This window comes from Opisthocomus hoazin, chromosome 1 (genome assembly GCF_030867145.1).
Source record: "Opisthocomus hoazin isolate bOpiHoa1 chromosome 1, bOpiHoa1.hap1, whole genome shotgun sequence".
NCBI classification, from domain to species: domain Eukaryota; kingdom Metazoa; phylum Chordata; class Aves; order Opisthocomiformes; family Opisthocomidae; genus Opisthocomus; species Opisthocomus hoazin.
Window position 1 is genome coordinate 69,381,873 of NC_134414.1, and position 20,160 is coordinate 69,402,032.

Sequence of the window (20,160 nt, forward strand, 5' to 3'; positions counted from 1 at the left end):
ATGGGGGTCGCACAGGCCCATCTCTCAAGCCTGTTACGGTCCCTGTGGATGGCATCCCTTCCCTCCAGCGTGTCGACCACACCACACATCTTGGTGCTGAAATAAGCAGTACAGGGAAGTCAGTTCGAATTTTTTTATGAAACTCCAAACCAAAATCAGTAGTTGCATGAGATAGACATTGTTGGTGACAGTTCACATTTTTACAGCTGCAGACACTGCTAGAGTTGTTTCAGGAGCCTTCAGTGTTTCTGGAGAAATCATCCTTGCCAGTGTGGAGCTGAATTATTAAAATTCTTCCACTCAAAAAGAATGTTAAAACAGAAAATAAGTCATCAACGAAGGGAAATCCCAGAAGTCCGTCTAGAGATTTTAAATTCTTCTAGCACTTCTAGAACTGCAGAAAGAAAATGAAGAATCTCATCTACAGTTCTTACCAGTCACAATGAGAACCATATTTCATTATTGACCTACAGGTGTTTCATTTATTGGATTTGATACAGCTGTCTGTAAGTATTTTTTTTATTTCAATGTATTAATATACTAGATTAGCATCCACGAGTCCTTTCTGGGAAAAATATATTTATGATTAAATAGACGAGTATAGCATGTAAGTGACATATGATTAAATCAGAGAAATGAGCAGAAGTATATGAAATCATACGTATACAAATTGTGTGCTTAGTTCAGAGAGACTTTTAAGTGATTTTTTAAACAGAACTGTTTATTTTGGCTTAATATGAAAGTGGTTATGCTATATTGAAATACATGTTACTTTGTACACACTATAATAGATCACTAGAGTACTTTGCAAGCAAAGTAATGTATAAGGGATTCTTAACTCTTTTTTTCCCCTTGAATAGGATAACTTTGAGTACTCATAAACTGTATGCCAGTTTATTTATCAATTAGTAATTTTAAATGTGCTGGATGTCAATATTCTTTTCTGTTTTGAATATCTTATTTTAAGAGTCAATTTTCTTTTAGGCAATTTTAAAATTAATAAAATTGTGAAGATCATATTTAAAAAAAAAATCTCAGAAGGAGTTTCCAGATGGACAGTAAATGGTTAAACACCAGTGTCTATATTTCCCTCATACTTTGAATTATGTCAGCAAAATTACTTTGTCCCGTTATATCATCCCATTATATTTTTGGAAATAGTTTGCTAGTAGCAGTAATCAACACAGAGTGGACCTCACCAGTACTACCAAAGGCTGGCCTGCTCCAGCCACCATCTGTAAGCTTTCTCAGCAACTATTTTGTGCCACACAACAGAAGTCCGTCCTAGGACAGAGAATAGGATGGATGGTTCACTTGGACCTCAGAACTCTCACAAGCTCTCAGTCTTTCAACACAGAGGTCTATTTTTGGTTTCAATTTCTATCTTTTTTTCCTTCTGGAATATATTCCTCCCTCTCTCCGTCCACCTTTCAGGGTTGCCTTATGATTACTAGTCTTGCAAACTCTTTACTTTCTTTCTGATATCTTTTGCATCCATATCTCTCAGTCTCTCAAATCTGGATTCCATCTTTTTCTCTCTCCACCTCTCTCTTCCTCCCTCTCTTCCCTCCTTCCTCCTACCCCCCGCCTGACTTGCATTTGTATCTCTCTTGACACTTCTCTTTTGTTTTTTTCTCCTTTTTTTCTTTTCTAGATACTTCACTTCATACTCGGTCCCGGTGTTCATTGCTTATTTGTGTGTGTTTAGTTTTCCAGTCTCCTACCTCAGGGTTTACTTTCCCTGCCGTTGCTGTTGCCTGTTGCGTATATTTCTCAGTTCACACGGAGAGACACTTTCATATTGTTTCTTTTGGTGCTGTGTCTATTTCTGAAATTTTGAAAGACTAGAATGATAGGTCCAGTAAGTACAGAGATCCCATGAGATAAAACTGGAGTAGGGTTTCCTGCACTGAGTATTTCTTACATGCATGTTATATTTCCTGATTCCCTTTCCCTTAGGGCAGTCCTTTTCGTTGCTTCACAAATGCAGAGCTATGAGTTTTGTACAGTTTTTGGAAAAGGAACGACCATTTTTCTGTCCTTTCCCAGAGACCTGAATGACAGTTTTTCTCCCTTAAGTCCAGCTCCTGACAAGTGCTTGCGTAAATGCTTAATGTCACCTGTATGAATACTGGACTACTTGCATACTTTACATTAAGGCCATACATGAGCGATGCTAAACTATGGGTTTGTTCAGTATGCACCATGGTGCAAGGTCTGTAGTTTGTCGAAGACAAAGGAGGAGTCTTAAAATGTGTGAAGAAAAGCTAACAAATAGAGAGAGTCACATTAAAAAAAAAATTTCAGTCCATGTAAAAGATCAGTAACCTGTAAATGTGTTTGTCGTTATAATATTTTTGCAGACATGTACACTGCAAAAGACACATTTTACAATAGTTTTAAGCTTTTTTCTACATTTCATTAATGCACTGTGAAAATGTGTGTCATTGTGTAAAATATCATTAGATTATAGTTCTCTGTCTTTTGTAGGTAGCTATTTTGAAAGTACTGCCAGAAACACACAGCACTCCCACAAATTTCCTTTTTTAGACGGAAGAACAGCTTTACAGATTCCCTTGACACCTATTAAGTATGAGCTAATACTGCCTCCGTGCCACCTACACACCATCTCAGCATCCATTCCATAGTTTTGAATGTCTGTACTTCTACATCCTACACCATTTCTGTAATAATAAAAAAAAAAAAGAAGAAGAAAGAGCAAGAACAGCTCCCTCCCATTCTTTCTTCTTCTTCCCAGGGAAAAAAAATAAAAAGGAGTCCTGTAGCTGTAATTGGAGCTTTGGTAGTCATCAATGACAATTTTACTTAATCTTTAAAAAATGTGTCATTTTGAAAAATAACATTTAAAACCCTAATGCTTTTCTAATTAAAATAACTGTGACTGTAATTCACAGATGGTTTACTTTTACAGGAGTCTGAATGACATTAAAATTTCAGACTCAGATGAGAGCACTTTGTAGTCCAGAAAGTATTGAAAATTGAGTACTTTAGTGGAAGAACATTTTAACCTTTTTTTCCCCTAGGCAGGCAGGAAACATTTTGTGATTAGAGAGAAGACAGGTGGCAGCCTCAATAACTGTTTTGTTATCTGGCATAGGAAATTCCAACATTTTTCAGCATTATTGCTTTCACTGAACACTAGAACTGTACAGAGAGCAGTGAGACTAGCTTGTTCTCGGTCAGCTTTAGAAGGTATCAGATTTAGTTCAAAGACTGAGCAACACAGATCTCCAGCCGTACTAACGTAATCAAATGTGTTATAGCAGTTTCTTCTATACATCCTTCTGTCTAGAGCTCTGCTCTCAACAGGCCTAGCATATGATGTAAAAATCTATAAATAGCTTTTATCTGAATGTAAAAATGAATTTGTATTGACATTTTGTATTTCTTCACTCACTTAAAAATTATAGCAGGCTTCTGCTAATGAAGTGCTTAGCGTAAGTGCTGCCACAATAACTCCATTTGTATTGTTCCTAGGGTGTAGGATGGGAGAAAAGAGTGCTAATGCTTTGCATGTCATCTAGCTGGCTTTGTGACTCTGCAATACCAGACATGTGTAGCTACACTGACCATAAGCTTGAGCAGTTGTTTTGACCATGTTTTTGTGACTGCACACTGCAAAATAAATTGCAACTCAATTTTTAGTGAAGTTACACATTTGAAGTTTGGACTAGATGTGAATTATGAGAATAAATGAGAATGGGGTTGATAATTTTGCCACGGGCATTGCAGGTAATCAGGGCTTTTTCAAAGTTTCAAAATGTAACTTTTCATCCTCTTTTCTACTGTCAAAATACCATAATATTGCCCTAGTAGACAGGAATATCCTGGACACTTCCAGTGAGGAAGTAAGGGGAGAAACAAGAATTTTGAGGAATATAGGGAAAGAGGCAGAAACGAGGAAAATGTGGATGATTTGGCATAGGCCTGAGACAGAGGGGGAATAAAAGGCTCTAATGTGATGCAGAGGGTTTGTGAAAAGGAGAAGTGGAGTATAAAGAGAAAATGTAATCATAGCAGAAGAATGTGATTTTATTAAATGTTGGTGTCCCGGCTTTGGTTGTCTGAGAGCTACTGAGATACTAATGGTAATTATAATAACTACATGATAATTTAATTACAGTTAACCATATGAATAATAATTCAGTTATTCTTCTAGAAGTATTCTGGATTTAAGGTGATGTGAGCAGGAAGATGGAGGGGTTAGTAGCCAAAGCTAGTAATAAGGAAACTTCAATTTGTGTTTTGACAAGATGGATGTTTGATGCGCAAGTATTACAGAATTTGCAGGGTTCAGTGACAGAGTGGATGTGGTGGAAGGAGTCAGGGTGAAGTTCTGGTATCCTGGGGGAAAGCTGAAGGCATGAAAACAGAATACTTCATGGGAAGAGAGGACAAAATTGACATGGTTTGCTGGGAAAACATGAAAAGTTTGCTTGTTCATGGTATAGGATTAGATGCCTAAAAGATAAGCAAATTTAAACTGAAGAAGAAAGCCGTTGACCTCTTTTTCCTAGAACTTTTTGATGAAACAAGGAGGAAAAGAAGTGGGGACAAAAGGAAAGATTCCTAAGGAAATTTAGCAAGCCCTTGTAAAGAAACAGATTCCAGAACAGATAATGGATGAAGAAGGAAGTCACAGGGCTAAGACAAACAGGCAAAGAGAGAATTTTGAAAGCACAAGAAGGAAAGTGAAAATTTTTGTTGGAAGTCACAGGTCAAGAAAATTAGGATGAGAGTATCTCCCTAACAGCAGCATATAACAGCACAATGAGATCTCAGTGAGATTGCCTCAGGTTAATATGAAGTTAAAAACTGGAAGGCATCACTTGAGATAATCTATTAAGTAAATACAAAGACATTGTTGCAGGGGTGTTGGACAAGATGAGCTTCAAAAGTCCCTTCCAACCTGAACTAATCTATGATTCTATGATTTTACTGGAGTAGCTACCATTGTAGAAATAGGATCTAGGAAAAGGTAATATTGTTTTGGAATAATAACTACAATTTGTAAGCAGAAGGAGTATGCCAGACTAGATGGTCTGAATAGAGGAGCTGCTCTGGAATAGCTAAGCTATACTAGTATTTCTGTAGCTGCACAGTTGTCTAAAATAGCTGTTCCAGGCATTTTTCACTATGCAAAGAAAGGCAATTCCCTATTTATGAGTTTCTACAATAGCAAGACAAGTAAAATGTGTTTTGTATCACCTTGCCTTCACACACTTTGCAATAAAACAAAAAAGCCTACTTATTGGGAAAAGAGATACTAAAGGAAAAAAAATTTAGAGAGCATTGTAATTTTGCCATTTGAGTGCATCTGATTTTGACTAAGAGTTGCACCGTCATCGTCTGTCTGTTCAAACGTCAAAATTAGAGACTTTTTAAAACATTTGCTTCGAAATAGCTTTTCTCTAGAGAGGAGGGAAGCCAAGGGACAAAAATGTGCCCCAATCATTTCTGATTTTTTTTTTAATGGAGTTTAGACATGGTGTGTATGTCCTGGCTTTCTGTAGTTCATCACTACTGGTGGTATTCATCTGGCAACAGTGTTTGGTTTAAAAAATAGTTAGTTGAAAGGATGTGACAATCTCCCTGCTGATACCTGTCTCCCAGATCTACACTGAAAAACAGAACAGTAGAGCAGGGTGGTGCAAGGAGAAGAGAATGAGCTTGTGAGCTGCAGACAAAAAAAAGTTTGAATTAATTTCTTCAATTTCAGCCAGATGTATTAATTAATCAGTATGCCTATTAGCCATACAAAACTAATAGCTAAACAGAAGCTATATTCTTCACTGAATAGCACAGTTCTCTGGGACTGGTCCTTTTATTTCCAGAAAGTGAAGGAAAGTTTCTTCTCCAGGATTCCTGGGAAGAAGATGGTAGAAGAAAAGTCATTTTTATCCTTTTTTTTTAGTTACGTACTGTTTTTAGAGTAGCTAGGTTGTGTGTGGTTTGGGGATTTTTGTAAGGCTATTAGAAAGGAATGCTTTTGAAGATTATACAGAAAAGAAATTTTAAGGATTGTTTCAGCATGTTCAGAAGGTATCAAAAGGAATGTGTTTTCTTTTGGTCTAACTAGCTAATTTTTTCTGTAAAGGGGAAGAACATCTAATGATTGTTATTACGACCCCCGAGAACTAAATGAGTTAAATCAAGCAATTAGTCAGCAGGAAAATAAGCGCATACACTTAATCAATACTTAGGAGAGTATTTTTTACAAAGGAGTCCCTCTCCCTGTGACTTCTTAGGCGTGATTCTAAAAGGAGACCTGCGGCACAGCTTCAGCAGGCAAGCCTGGGAACTACAATTCCTGATTTTACTGGACATTAGGAATCATTCTCACTAATAGCAGTGAGTTTTTCCCACCCTCCAACTCAGTCTAAATTCTTCCTGTTCCACAGATGGCAGCTATCTGTTGCCATTTTCTGCTCCACACGGTTATATGGCTTGTCACCTTTCTCCTTGCCAACATCCCCCTGTTTTAGAAAAGCTAAAGCTTATTTTCTATTACCTTGTCTAATAAATTAGCATAATTACATTCAGAATATTTTGGGTTTTTTTTTAACTTTTACTTAACTTGAAGATTTTTGTATCTTCTCTGGATGCTTTTGGAACTGCAGGGGTAGTGTGTATCTGACCACTTACTCATCTTTTCCAAACACAGCTTTTATTCAACCAAGTGATACTACCTCTCTGTACGTATATTGGCATTGTACTGTCCTTAAATTGCAGATCTCATCTCAACCCTTAGCTGGATTGTATACATATTATAGTTATTTACCTGTCATCGTTTTGGCCTTTTTTGTTGATGGTGAAGGTTTCCCTGCTGTTTGTATTCTAGATAGGAGTCCGAAAAGTGTTTCTGAAGTACTGGCAAGCTGACCATCTCAATGATTTGTGCCTTCAGCTTCAGAAAAAAATTATAACCTGCCAAAAAGGTAACAATTACAGAAAAATATTCCTGAGCTGTCATTTTGTACACTGAGCAGAATATTGCATAACAAAAAAAATTTTTCTCCTCTTTGAGTAGTTGTATTTTATACATTTCCCTGCAGACATTTTTCCAGCTAACTAGTGATACAGATTTCTTAAAATGATACTAACTTTGATGATGCTTGCACTTTCTGTCTGTGAAACTGTTGGCTGTAATTAAAACTTAGGAAAACTTGAATATTTTCTTTTTAAATTATGTTCAGTGATTTCTCAAGGCATTAATATCACCTTTAACTTCTTGTTGCAAATCAAATAGAGTAGCAGTAATACAAAATAGCTATCTGCTCAAATATATCCACAGTGAATAGTGAATATAAAGCTAATGATTTAATATGTTTAGTTGTCTTTATTTTTCCCCTTGTCTTACAGCTTTCATATTTGACAGTCCTCATTTTTTTTTGTTTAGGCATTTCCCCCCCCTTTATGCCTGCATTTTTACTAAGGTCACACTGACATTTTTTGGCACATTTTTAAAAGGAGGTATTATCCACTGCCTCCTGATTTCCTGTTACTTCTGTTCCATTTCCTATCAAAATCTCAAGTAACTGCTGAAAATGTGAATATTGCTTTGTTAGAAGATGCTTCCTTAATACAGTGCATTATTTACTTAATTGGCTGATGTCTGCAACAACTCCCATTATCACCTTTTTAAAGGAAATTGAAAAGACAAAGATTTATCTTCGAGTTTTTTTCAGTCAGATACGTATTATTGCAAACTTAAGAATGTATAAACCCCTTTCATTTTAACTATCTTTCCTTCACTGTAAGGGTATAGTGAAAAAGAGGAAACCAAGCGAAAACTTGAAGCAAGTGGAATCAAAATCATGGCAGTTCAGGAAGAGAGAGTGACAGTTAACACAGGCCACAGTTCAGCTGAGTGTATAACTTGTGCCCGATTTTTTGTGCAAATCACCCTGTTGTATTCACATTAGAAACACAATAGTGATTTATCCTCTTTCCCTTCTCGTGGTGACTTATCAAAGAAAGGAAATGTTTGCCTTTCAGAATCCAATTTGAAAATGGAGTGCTTTAATATAACCCTACACCAAAATGTAAAACATCCTCAGATATGTCCATGTTGTGCAGAGGTAAGAGAACAGATGTCTGCCAAACCCTGCCTGAAGAATGAAGATAACTGGTCTTATTGGTTCCTTACAACAATATTTCTTTTGTTTTGCTTCTAGCCCTCCTTAATTAGGCTAACTTGAAAAGTCATATCCACCAAAACTATGTGTTCAAAGCTTTTATCAAAGTAATCACACATCTGCATTTTTTTTTATGGTCTGAGAAACCTGAGAAAATCAAGAACTTGTATGAACAAGGTGTAGCTAGACAACCACTTGACTATGCTAGCTCATGAAATAAGCTGCTCTTTGCAAACAGGTACAATTACAAACTTTCATAATTAGCATGCCAAAGAGGTGTGGCAGACTGGGAGTGAGGATACCTGTACCTGTGCACTGTGCTTGTGTGATTCTAAAATTGTGACCCACAGACTTTTAAACTGGGATGGTCATGCTTAGTGAGCAATGATATCAGTCCTGCTGCATATCCACATTTTTCTCCCCTCATCCTTTACATCCAGAGGGCTTTGGAAGATAAATTTCTCTTGATAATGTATTGACTAATAGCAAAATTAGTCAATAACTTCTGTATCAGGCTAAAAATTTAGTATCATATACCTATATAAGGACTACTCAAAGGGAAAACAGGTCTTGTCCAAAATTATTATTAACTGTTTTTAACCTTATTCTGCAAATCTGGGCAAAACCAAATCAAACCAAACCAAACCAGATAAGTCTTTTTTTATTATCCTGAAAGTTAACTTACGCAGGCAAAGAAAGGGGTCAAACTAAAGAGAAAGCACGTGTAGAAACTTTTTTTATTTAAAAATGGGTCTTTGACCTAGGGACTTTGTCATATTTTTTTCATAGGTATGAGAACTACATATGGAAAGTATTGACCTTATTGCATCACTGAGAAAATTGTTTGTACCTGTAAGAAAGTCCATCATGCTGAAGTTCTTCCATCAGAGTTCATGTAGATTAGGAATTAACTTTAATACATAGTATAAACAATAGTTAATACATTTCTCACGTAGCCCAGGTCCATGGTCTACTTGAATTTTGATTATTCTGATCTTTATCCTTAGATGAACTGTGAAGAAGTAGATATTCTCTGCCCTGTGGGTGACAACCTCAATTATTTTAATCTGCATAAATGAGAATTATGTTAGATCTATGTAAATGAGGAGCAAGTTCAGAAGACATTCTTAGTACCCATACAGTAGTAGATGAAACTGAGCAGTAAAGGTCTAGGAGGTGACAATTTCATTTCATAACAGTTTTTGAGATTATGAAATTGGTTTTTTTTGTTCTGTATTGAACTGAAGACAATATCTTTCAAATGTTCTCACAGAGAAGGAAATGTAGAGAAATGTCCATCTTCTAATGAAAACCTGAGCCACTCAGCTCATCAAAACGTGTGCAAAAGATAAGAGGGGTGTCCGTCTGCCAACCCTTCCTGACAAAACTTTGTTGAATGTTTCTTCAAAACATCTCAATTTTGATGAAAGTGCATAGTTCAGAGTAGCTGTACGGTCTGTAAATGCTGCAGCTAGCTGTACGGAGTGTAATTCTACTGGATCGTCCTAGCAGGCTACTCTGCATCGTTGAGGCCTGCCAGCAATCCTACCAGAGGACTCACTTCTGTATTTCCGTTTCCTACCCAGCCTTAGTGGTGTTACCGACCCTTTTTTCTGTCAAGGTGAAAGTACATACATACACTTGTAGAAATGTTACTTTATAATACAGGCTTTTTTCCAAAGTCATCCAGGATTTGATGCTTAACCATTTGCTAGATACCCTGTCTGCTCTGCAGCAGCTAATTTGAAAGAAAATACTTAAGTGAGGGAACAATATTATTAAGCTCTTTTGTATGTTTCATACTGGTGAGCAGTAAACTCTGATGATGTTCCATGCATGTATTCATTACCTTTGCAACAGCAACATTATGAATTCAGACGCAGTAAAGCACATATCCAGTGTGAATCCTGTCATAAAATTGTTAACAAATAACAGTACTGTTAATTTCCTTTTCAACTAAATTGGGTAAGTGCATTAATGTTTCAGGGTTTAAAGAAGTCAGATTTTGTAGAATGTAACTAAAGGGATAGAAAATGGAATGGCTGTCTGTGATTATAAAAATGTACAAAAGTGTTGTCCATTATAAATAATCTCAAAGTACCTCAACTGGAATGTTTCCAAACCCAGTGAATTTTGGATAGGAGCAGTATTAGTGTGTTAACATTAACCTTGCTTATATTTCATCAGCTGGCCACAGAGCATCCCTGAAAAAAATCTTATTTTTGATATCTAAACAGGGACATAGAAGGTGGTAGAAAATACTTTACAATGCCCTCTGTTTTAGCTGTTGATTTTATTTAATAACATTTTACATTCATAGAAGACTGATTGTGTTTTTCTCTGTTTACATTTTTTCTTTAGATTAATGCAGTTTGACTCTGTCATTTGATGTTGTTCTGAAGTGTTCCTAAGACTGCAACTTAATTACATTGTTAAAAAGGCCTAATGCATTTTAGCATTTTTTTATCTTCCAGTCTCAATATTAGCATTTTCAGTATTTCCCCCCAGACTCAAACCAACAGCTAATACAAGCTATTGCCTACTGACTTCACTTGTGAAAAACTTTCAGTGAGCAGAATGAGAGTAACCGTAATAAGCAATGATGAAGTTCAACCTATTTTTGATACATGCAAGCTGATGTAGTGAAAATCACCAATATTTTAGGCAACAGGTAAATTATTCTAAACCAGGTTCTTCCCTGTGAGGTACACAGCAGTTATTTCAGATCTGGAAAGAATCAGGATGTTGTGAAACTTCAAAAAAAAAACCCAACAAGACACAAATGAGGCGCCTTTAGCTAGCGTATTACTTCCTTCTAAGCCAAAATATACTCTCGGAGAATACTAATACCACCCTGTTGCAGGTGGAGTGACTAATTTAGTGCTGAATTCGTCGTGGCAACAGAGGTCCCTGTACCTTGTGTTTCTGATCAGCTGGGTACTTCTGAAAATTCAGGGCACTAGGTGGTATTTAGGTTGAGCAGAATTTGGTGTAATGAATGTACATGGTTAGGAAAGTAATACAGAAAGCTATTAAAGGAGATACACCAAAATCTCCCAACATGAAGGTGACAAAGAGTATGAAAAATAGGCCTAATAGATACATAAAGCTGATGCAATGCAGATGAAACGTTTAAACTGAAAAATGCAGACATGATGTGACAGATACACTTGAGAAATTTGCATTAAATTAATCTAATTGTTTTTTCTGAAAGGAAATGAGCAACAAAAGGTCTACAAGTGTCATTAAAATATCTTGTGCCTGTTTTGATTTTTTTGGGGTACACCGAAATATTTAAAGCGTATTTTTAAGTTGACCAAAAGCAAATAATCATTTAACTCCTACTGCATTCAATGCAACAATCATTTATTCAGAGTTTTATTTTGAAATAAATGGTGTTTTGACCTTTGCAGCGTAAACATATGCTTTCACAATCTGTAGCATACATCCAAGTTTTCGGTTGTAAGGTAATAGAAAATAACGTTCAGTGAAAGTAAACATTTTGAGTTGCAATAGCTCAAATTTGTGAATGAATTTACTGTCACTGCTTTGTTCTAAGCACTGACAGTAGAAAACAGAAAGAGTTCCATTTTTGTATGTTACTTATATGCCATCACATTTCTTTCTTTCTTTGTGTGAGAAGTTGACTGAGCTTATTTGCTCATGTTTAAAGCAGAACACACAGTAATATCAAGTTATTCACTAATTAATTAATTGTCTTTCTTTGGTCCATAATTTTTCCTGCTGTTATGGTAGTTGTAAGAGGATTTTTAGCTCGCCAGCGGTTGCTACAGAAGATGAGCATCAAACAGCAAGAGGTCACCTCAATCAAAAGCTTCTTGCAGAGTGCTGAGGATATGGGATTGAAAACATATGATGCCTTGGTCATTCAAAATGCTTCTGACATTGCTCGGGAAAATGACCGGCTCCGCAGTGAGATGAATGCTGCTTACCACAGGGAAAAGCTAGAGGCTAGAAACAGACCAGAAGAAGGCCACAAAAGGTAAGACGGGGAAACATCTACTGTGAAGAATTAAAGCATTTATTCAGTTTTAGTGGCTTCCTTCCCTGCTTACAAAGTCACTGAAATGACTGAGGAATTACAAGAAGATTCTTAAGTGTATATTTAACCCAAATTGCTGTTAGACACTATTTTTTTTCTGTATATCAGGAAAAGAAGTCTGGAAACTTAAGGACACCCCTTATAGCCTATTCAGGGGACACTGAACTGTACCGGAGCTCACTCAAGTCTCAGAGTCATTTATTTTTTACAGAAATATTTTTTGATTCTAAGAGAAATAGATTATAGTTAAACTTTCATCAAACCTGACAAACAAAAGAAAAATTCCTCTAACTTAAAATTTCAACATTGGCATGAAAAACAGCTAGGAAGGCATTAAAATACAGTAAAGTCCAGGCTAAGAAATCCTGATTAAGCATTGAACTAGATAGACTGATTATGAGGAGGATTCTTTCCTCTTATTTAAAAATAGGTAGATATTTTTTGTTTAACTCCCATCAGAGTTTTTAGGAGTGCCTATTTTACAAATCCAGCAAAAGCTGGAGAGCCTTTCTCTAGGAACTGAGCCCCTAATCTCTTTTCTCTTGGACACCTGAATGGGCAGAGGTAGCATTTGCAGTATGTGTCTATAGCAGGAATGTGTCTATAACTTGCTGGACATATAAATGTTTATTTTTTCCATAGGAACTTAAATTTCATCCAGAACAACTCCCTTTGCTTTCATTGCTTTTGTCAGTGACTTTTATTAAACTGAAAATGGCAGTGCATCTGCTTAATTAGCTTCAAATATCCCAGTGATTACATATTGAAGGAAATGCCGTTGTAGGAAAGACTGTAATTAAACATTACAGTGAAAACAAATTATCCACTGAGCACCATGCTTTCATCTTTAGCTATTTCATTTTCTACATGGGCAGCTGGCTGTATCCTGTGTATGAATTCCAGCTCTGCTGGTGATTTGCCATGCAGAAATACAATTTAATAACACAAATGCTTAGGGATTTGTTTGTTAAATGGTGGTATAGACATCTTCTATCTAAACATTACCACTGTTTTCAAATGTTTTCAACTTTTTGATTTTTGGAGGAATAAAATATTAGAGACATTTTTGTTAGAAATCAGTTTGTTGGAAGCAGCTGATAAACATCATTTCTCAATACATTTTGAAATAGCTAAAGAAAAGGAAAAAATTGGAATAAGTAAAACTCCAAAACTGTGGCTGAAATAACTAAATGTAACATCATAATTAATATTATTAAAATGATATCTGGGTGGAATTGTTCAAACAGCCAATGTAGCTGGTTAAAAAGGTCATCTAATATTTTAAAGATTTGCATTATCTAAATAGAATTTATAGTTGTCTTTTTAGAAAATAATGATAAAGGCTCAGCATTTGCTGCCTCAGTAACTTTCTATTAAAATGGATTTCCCAGAAATTATCATTCAGATTGAAAATCCAGCTTTTGATTGTGTGTAACAATCAAAGTGTGAACAATGCATTCAGTGAATGTCTGATCAACAATATGAAGCTGCTTAAGGAAGGCTGCATTTGTGTGAAAAAGGGCCAGTGTCCTGATTTATCATGAAACAGGAAATGGAAGAAAGCTAGCAGCTTGATCTGGATTTGTTTGTCGGGTGATTACTACACACATCCCCTCGACACAGCAGGGGAGTTGTGAGATTGTTTACCAAAAAGCTGTTGTTATGTTTGCATGAACAGGTTCATTGTTATCGCTTGAATAATGCATCTGGGCCTCTTTTCTGTGTTTTCAGAGCTGAAGACAAGAGCGGGAAGGTCTCTGAGGACAGCTTTGCTGGCTGTCGAACGCCTAAGCACTTTCATTCCAGCTCCGTCCCCATCCCCATGGCAGTGGACGGCTTGGTACATTCTGCGACTGGATCATCCATCAGGTCCCCCTCCCTGCACTCTGTGTTCAGCATGGACGATAGCAATAGCCTGCCATCACCAAGGAAACAGCCTCCTCCCAAACCAAAGAGGGACCCTAACACACGACTGAGCGCTTCGTACGAGGCTGTTAGTGCTTGCTTGTCGGCAGCTTCTAAGGAAACCACTAATGAAGGTTAGGCATAAAGGGAGAAGCAGTCGCAAATGTTACTCTAGGTTATTGATTTAATCTCTTCCCTTTGATCTTTTTAAACACAGTCAAGTGCCTTTGAAAAGTCCTGCTTCCCTGAAACATTTCAGTGGCAGCAAATAAAATTAGTCAATTTGTCATTTGTTTCCAAATCAGCAAATAATGCTCATGTGTTCTAATTGCCTAGTTTGTCAACAACCGAAACCTATTTGCAGAACTCCCTCTAGAGACAAATGATCTCTGTCAACTGGAGCTATTCTGCCCTACTGACCATTTAATTTCACCTTTTAAACTGTACGTTAGCATACCTTGTATCACTGAAACAGAATGCTTGAATCTTGGATTTCACCAAGTTAAACATTAAACTTTCTCCTACTTTTTCTCTATGTTCACATGAATAACTTGAGCATTCAGCAGTTCGTGTTTGTGCCGTAACTTGCTTAGAGTGAATTTTTTGTTTAGAAGGAAAGTGTTATGAAAGTCCCAAACTGTCTCAATGCATTACAGAGCATATTAGAATGGTTTTGAGTTCAGTTGTTCTATTCTCCTTCACCCTTGAAGTGAACGAGTAGAAGATGAAGAGTAGGAATATATTCTGCTTTTCCTTGATAAGCCTGACTTGTCATGCTTTGTGGAAAGGATCCTCTAGGCTTATCAGAGAAGATCCTTTAGGTTGGGTTTAAAGCTACATATAACCAGTCTCTAATCCTGCATACATTGGATGGAAACCTTTGCAGCTCCCTCTTGCAAAATAATTACTGTTCTCCTGTCCAGTTCGTTAAGTGCAAGTCCGTTTTTCTTAACCGCTTCCTTGCTCGTTCAAGCTCTATGTAAGGAGGGATGACCTGTGTCCAATATACTTTTAAACTAGTGTGACTTAAGGAGCTCTGTAGTGGCATCGGCTTTCTGTGCCCGACTCTGCAAGAGATGACAGATTTAACCAAAAAGCTCTAGCAGAGGTTTTTGAAAGAGTGACAATTTATGTATGTATGTGTGGTCTTAATACTAACGCTTGTATACACTCACAAAACAACTTTGGAATTCTTCTCATATGTATGAAACAATAGGACCAGTTTCCCTGCTGTATACTCGTTCTCCAAGAATTATGTCAGTTTCCTGAGTCTTTGTCCAAAACCAGCTCTGATTTACACCATCTGATTTTGATCTTAAAAGACCAATCACGTAGGTATCTAATGTCTCCACTCCATATGTGCCTGGAGGCTGTAAAAGTACATCTAGTTTAGTTAACTGTATATTCAGCTGGGGAATTGCCCTTAGGCTATGGGATTTCCTAACTTTATAAATTATTTCCACACCTGCAGTACGAAAGAAGAGATAGGTATAATATCTTCCTATAATTAGAGTTTCATAGATGTTACATAAAAGGGGGATGCTTCAGTTACCAGCAAGAACATGTTTGTCAAAGTAGCACCATGATGAAACTCCTACTTAAAAACATGCCTCTCTCCCTTGGTGCAAAAGAAATAGCAAGCACGTATTTCCGTATGTTACGGACCTTGCAGTGAACGTTTGGATTCAAAAGATATCTCTTCAGGTGTTAGTTCTCATCTTTTAGTTGCAGTAGAGATTACCAAAGTAGATTATATGGCCAGGTGGTGAAGGCTCGTGGTTTGGAAGCTGAAAGTTCCTCATCTCATTCCTTGAAGTATTTATATTTTTCACCGAATCTCTGTGTTTGTGACTGCTGCTTATTGTAAAACTATATGGGCAACATTTGAAGGCTTAAAGTACTGACCTGTGTAAGAAAAAACTGACTACAATCTCTTAATAACACAGACCTTTTTAACTTTCCTAGTACTGACCCGTCCAAGGCCACACAGTGATGACTATAGTACCATGAAAAAAATACCTCCCAGAAAACCAAAACGAAGTCCCAATACGAAACTTAGTGGCTCTTATGAAGAAATACCTGGCCAAAAGCCTGGGGATGTAAAACAGGCAAGCACAGTAGCTAAACCAGGGGGCTATGACAGTGTGACAGTACAGAGAACAGCTTCTGCTGATGGGCCGCAACATGGTGTGTTGAGTCTGTATATGTCACAAGAAGAGGAGGAAAATGAGCCTGTCTATATTGAAATGGTAGGGAATGCAATGAAAAGCAGTTCTGCTGAAGTAGAAAGCCCAGAACAAGGAGAGTCTGTATATGAAGAAATGAAGTATTTTCCACCAGAAGAAGTAAGCACTGGTAGTGGAATAATTCCAGTAGTGACTGGATCTCCTCCTCTGTTGTTTGAAAGCAAAAAAAATTTTAATGTTGAAGATGGAACATCAGATGGAAGCAGTCAAGTAGCTTTGATCTATAAAGACTCCTGTGACATTCCAGCCCCTTTCCCTAACTTGCTCCCCCACAGACCACCACTTCTTGTATTTCCTCCAACCCCTGTCACATGTTCACCTGCTTCTGATGAATCACCTCTAACACCACTAGAAGTCAAAAAGCTTCCTGTCTTGGAAACCAACCTAAAATACCCTGTGCAGTCAGAAGGCTCAAGTCCATTATCACCACAGTACTCCAAAAGCCAGAAAGGGGAGAATGAAAGACCAGCATCTCCAGGCTTGGTTGTGTTCAATGTTTCCAGCAAAGTGACTCCTCCTTCCACACCACCTCCTCCTCTCCCACCACCCCCTCCTCCTGTACCACCTCCTATTTCCTACCGGGCTTCCACACATTTTGCATTTCCTCCAGAGACTTGTGCTAGTTTTCTGATTAGTACAGGGAAAACAGGCACAAATTCAGACATGTCAAAAGTACCTCAGAGACCAAATCCTGCTCAGCTTGGATGTGCATCTTCTCCATTCTCCAAACTGCCTTTCTCCCCAAAGGTGGCAAGAGCAGACCACAGGAAATTGAACTCAAACTCGTCATCTTCATTTCCATACAGCCCTACAAATTCAAGGTCGTTGACTAGTCCCCTTGATGAGTTAACTAGCTTGTTCAACTCAGGACGGAGCGTGCTACGAAAATCTGCAGCAGGACGTAAGATCAGGGAGCCAGAAGGTAAGACAGTTCTCTGTGCTTCTATATAGTGTATTTCTTCTGCACCAAAACTTTCTTACATTGGAAGCTGATAGAGTAGGTGAAAGTACAAAACAAAACTGTCATTTGTTTTTTTTGAGAGAGAGATCTGTTGTAGTCATAAGAAATACATACAGAAAATATGTTGTATATAAAATTATAGGTCTTAAAGGTTTCTCTGAGTTGTCAACTTTTCTTTTACCAAAATGTTTGTATGACACAAATTTAAATGGATTATTTTTAACATTCCAGCAGTCTCAGTAAAACAAACAGAGATGTTACATCATGTGAAAATGAGTTTATGGTTTCAATCTATAGAAATACTTTAAATGAAATATATGGCTAGATGTCTGGTAGATAGCATGTACTTTAATATGAAGACTTTCTTTTAAGGTTTCATTATTTCATTTCCATGAAAATCTGAATTTAGCGATACAGCCATTATTATTCTCCTAAATAAAGCCAAGACAGAGAGTAGTGCAGCAAAACGTATTTATTCCCCTTTGCTATGCTATCCATTGGGTATGAGGAAAGCATAAATGATTAAACTAGTAGAGTTGTAACTTCTAAGTGAGTAAAGTTGAAGTAAATCGCAGTTCCGCGTGTCAATTACAACACTGACTCCAGTCTTTACATTACTCTTCTGATTTAAAAAAAAGTCTCCTATTGAAAATAGTCACTGCACTGTATACAGAAGCTTCTCTACCTAGTGACATTGCCAAATACAAAATTTTGTGAATTTAAAATTCAGAGTGATAAAACCTCTAGACTGTTTTCTATGCTTCTTCACTTCTGTCTGTCCAAACAGCTTGTCTTAATCAAGAGCTGTGTGCAGTGTATTCAAAATGGGCAATATGAAGTCCTGGTTTTGAAATATAAAACAAAACAGTAGAGAACGAGATAGATTATCTTCTTATTTGTTGTCCATTTTCTTAAATGTATACTGCTCCATTGATTTCAATATCATATCCTGATTTGTACAGCTATAATTGAACAGAACCAAGTGTTTTTTCTTACTCTGGATATGTGATGTCTGTCTGTGTGGCACCCTGTCTCTCTGTTCTTATGAACTTTGGCAACCTTGAGCCAAAACACCTTTCAACCAAGTACAGCAAGGAGATAAAGCTCTCAAAACTAATTGAGTTTCTACAGGTTTCATGAAAGTTGGTGGCTAGGTGGAGACAGGAGACTCATACTGGGAGAAAGGGTCCTACCAGCTATCAGAGAAACAGTGATGGATAGAACGCTTGTGAGTCCTCCAGACCTTGACAAAGCTTTAGCTAGACCTTGCATGTTGCTAGATACCGAATTCAATCAGCCATGAGCTATGAACTGAGACTTCATCAGTTCCCATCCTCAGGAGAATGCCCTGTTTATTATTCTGAGTATATGAATTGAATAAATTTGAAAACGCAATGTTGCAGTAGCTTTTCTTGCTTTGGCAAAATTATTTGTTAAGATTCAATGCCTATAAATGTATGTAGAATGTTTTTTTTGTTTTGGCGAATTTGTTATGGGTTTTTTTGTAAGTTGAAGATCTTGTTTTATTATATAGATAGTACATTTTTATCCAATGGGAATTAACTGTTAAAGTCAGCTCTTTGAATGCAACTTCTCAAGACTCTCTCAATGTACCTGGTGAGGAAGTATGGTAAGCTTAGTCCAACCAAGTCACAAAATTGACCTTCACCTTAAAAAACAAAATCTTTCCTTGGGATGGAGGATTTTTGCAAATTCAATTTTCAACTAAATGTGACTGAGTTCAGCTTGGGTCTCCCATGGGTTGAAGCTGGTGCATTAACAGAGGCTACTATATAAAAGCTCTAAATTTACCTTTCACACGGAAAATGTTGTACTTCTAAATATTTCATCAAGGCAGCACTAAGTATGAAAGATCAAAGTTCAAGAAAGATATATATGATAAAAAACCTGAGTCAATATTTTATGAGCTAGGAAGCTACTCTCTAATACTAAGTGTGGTTACATATGAATAGTTCAATGAAGAACAGATGAATTGAAAGTAAGAAATACAGGTGAATGTATGTGAGTGTTCTTACAATTTGCCTGTCTTCATGTGCTTCATATGTTCAGTTCATTTCTAGCGTAACAGCTGGAAAAAAATATCTTTTATTTGACCTCTGATGCAAAGTAATAGGATGGCAATCAGCAGAGTGGACTCTGTTATGCAAAACTAGAAGTTGTCCCTGTCTTACCTCCTGATTTTTTATCACCAATTGCCTAATGCATACTAAATTCCTGGAAGGCTCCTCCGTTTTTCCTTTTTGTCATTTGTAGTATTGCATTTATAGGAGATGATATGGTAAAAATAATTAAAGTAATTTTCATAGAAATTCATTAAAATTGAAGACATGGCCTAGAGCAGCACTCTGCAATGTGCAGTTTTCTTTATTTCTGTAAGTTATAACCTACCAACAACCTTAACTAAAAAGAGAAACTAAAATTGTGGGCCATTTTGAAGTTAAGGAGAGTTAGCTATGAGAATCAATAAGTTTCTATATGGGATCATCAGCCTTTGAGATAAAAGCCTCCTTGCTAATAAAAGTGCAATACAGAATGATGCCCCAACATGCCTCCCTCTTGCCTGGAGGAGTAATTTCAAGGCCTGAGAACACTGATGTCCTTTTGTCTACTGACCTCTCCGTGGGAAATGATCATCCAGAAGTGCAATAGAACAGATTCGTGGTTTTCTGATGGACTGCATACTTATTGTGAACTGAACTGAGAGCACTCTTCTTTCACACCGACAACAAAAAAGATAATCAAACGGTAACAATTTTCATTACCTGGGATTCTATCCTGGCCATGTCTTTCATACAACAGTAGCAT

General features: G+C 37.0%; 1 protein-coding gene across 5 annotated transcripts in view; it reads left to right on the plus strand.

The window, feature by feature from the left end:
* Positions 1–20,160, plus strand: part of MYO16 (myosin XVI) — a 411,384-nt gene that overhangs the window by 347,684 nt on the left and 43,540 nt on the right. For 4 of the 5 annotated variants that reach the window (XM_075424696.1, XM_075424706.1, XM_075424665.1 and 1 more), the window contains 5 exons: positions 474–506; positions 6,863–6,959; positions 11,916–12,162; positions 13,954–14,261; positions 16,093–17,295. In XM_075424696.1, coding sequence (XP_075280811.1) covers positions 474–506; positions 6,863–6,959; positions 11,916–12,162; positions 13,954–14,261; positions 16,093–17,295 — 1,888 coding nt within the window. The remainder of the gene's footprint in view (positions 1–473; positions 507–6,862; positions 6,960–11,915; positions 12,163–13,953; positions 14,262–16,092; positions 17,296–20,160) is intronic. The other variant, XM_075424685.1, reaches the window with a different exon arrangement.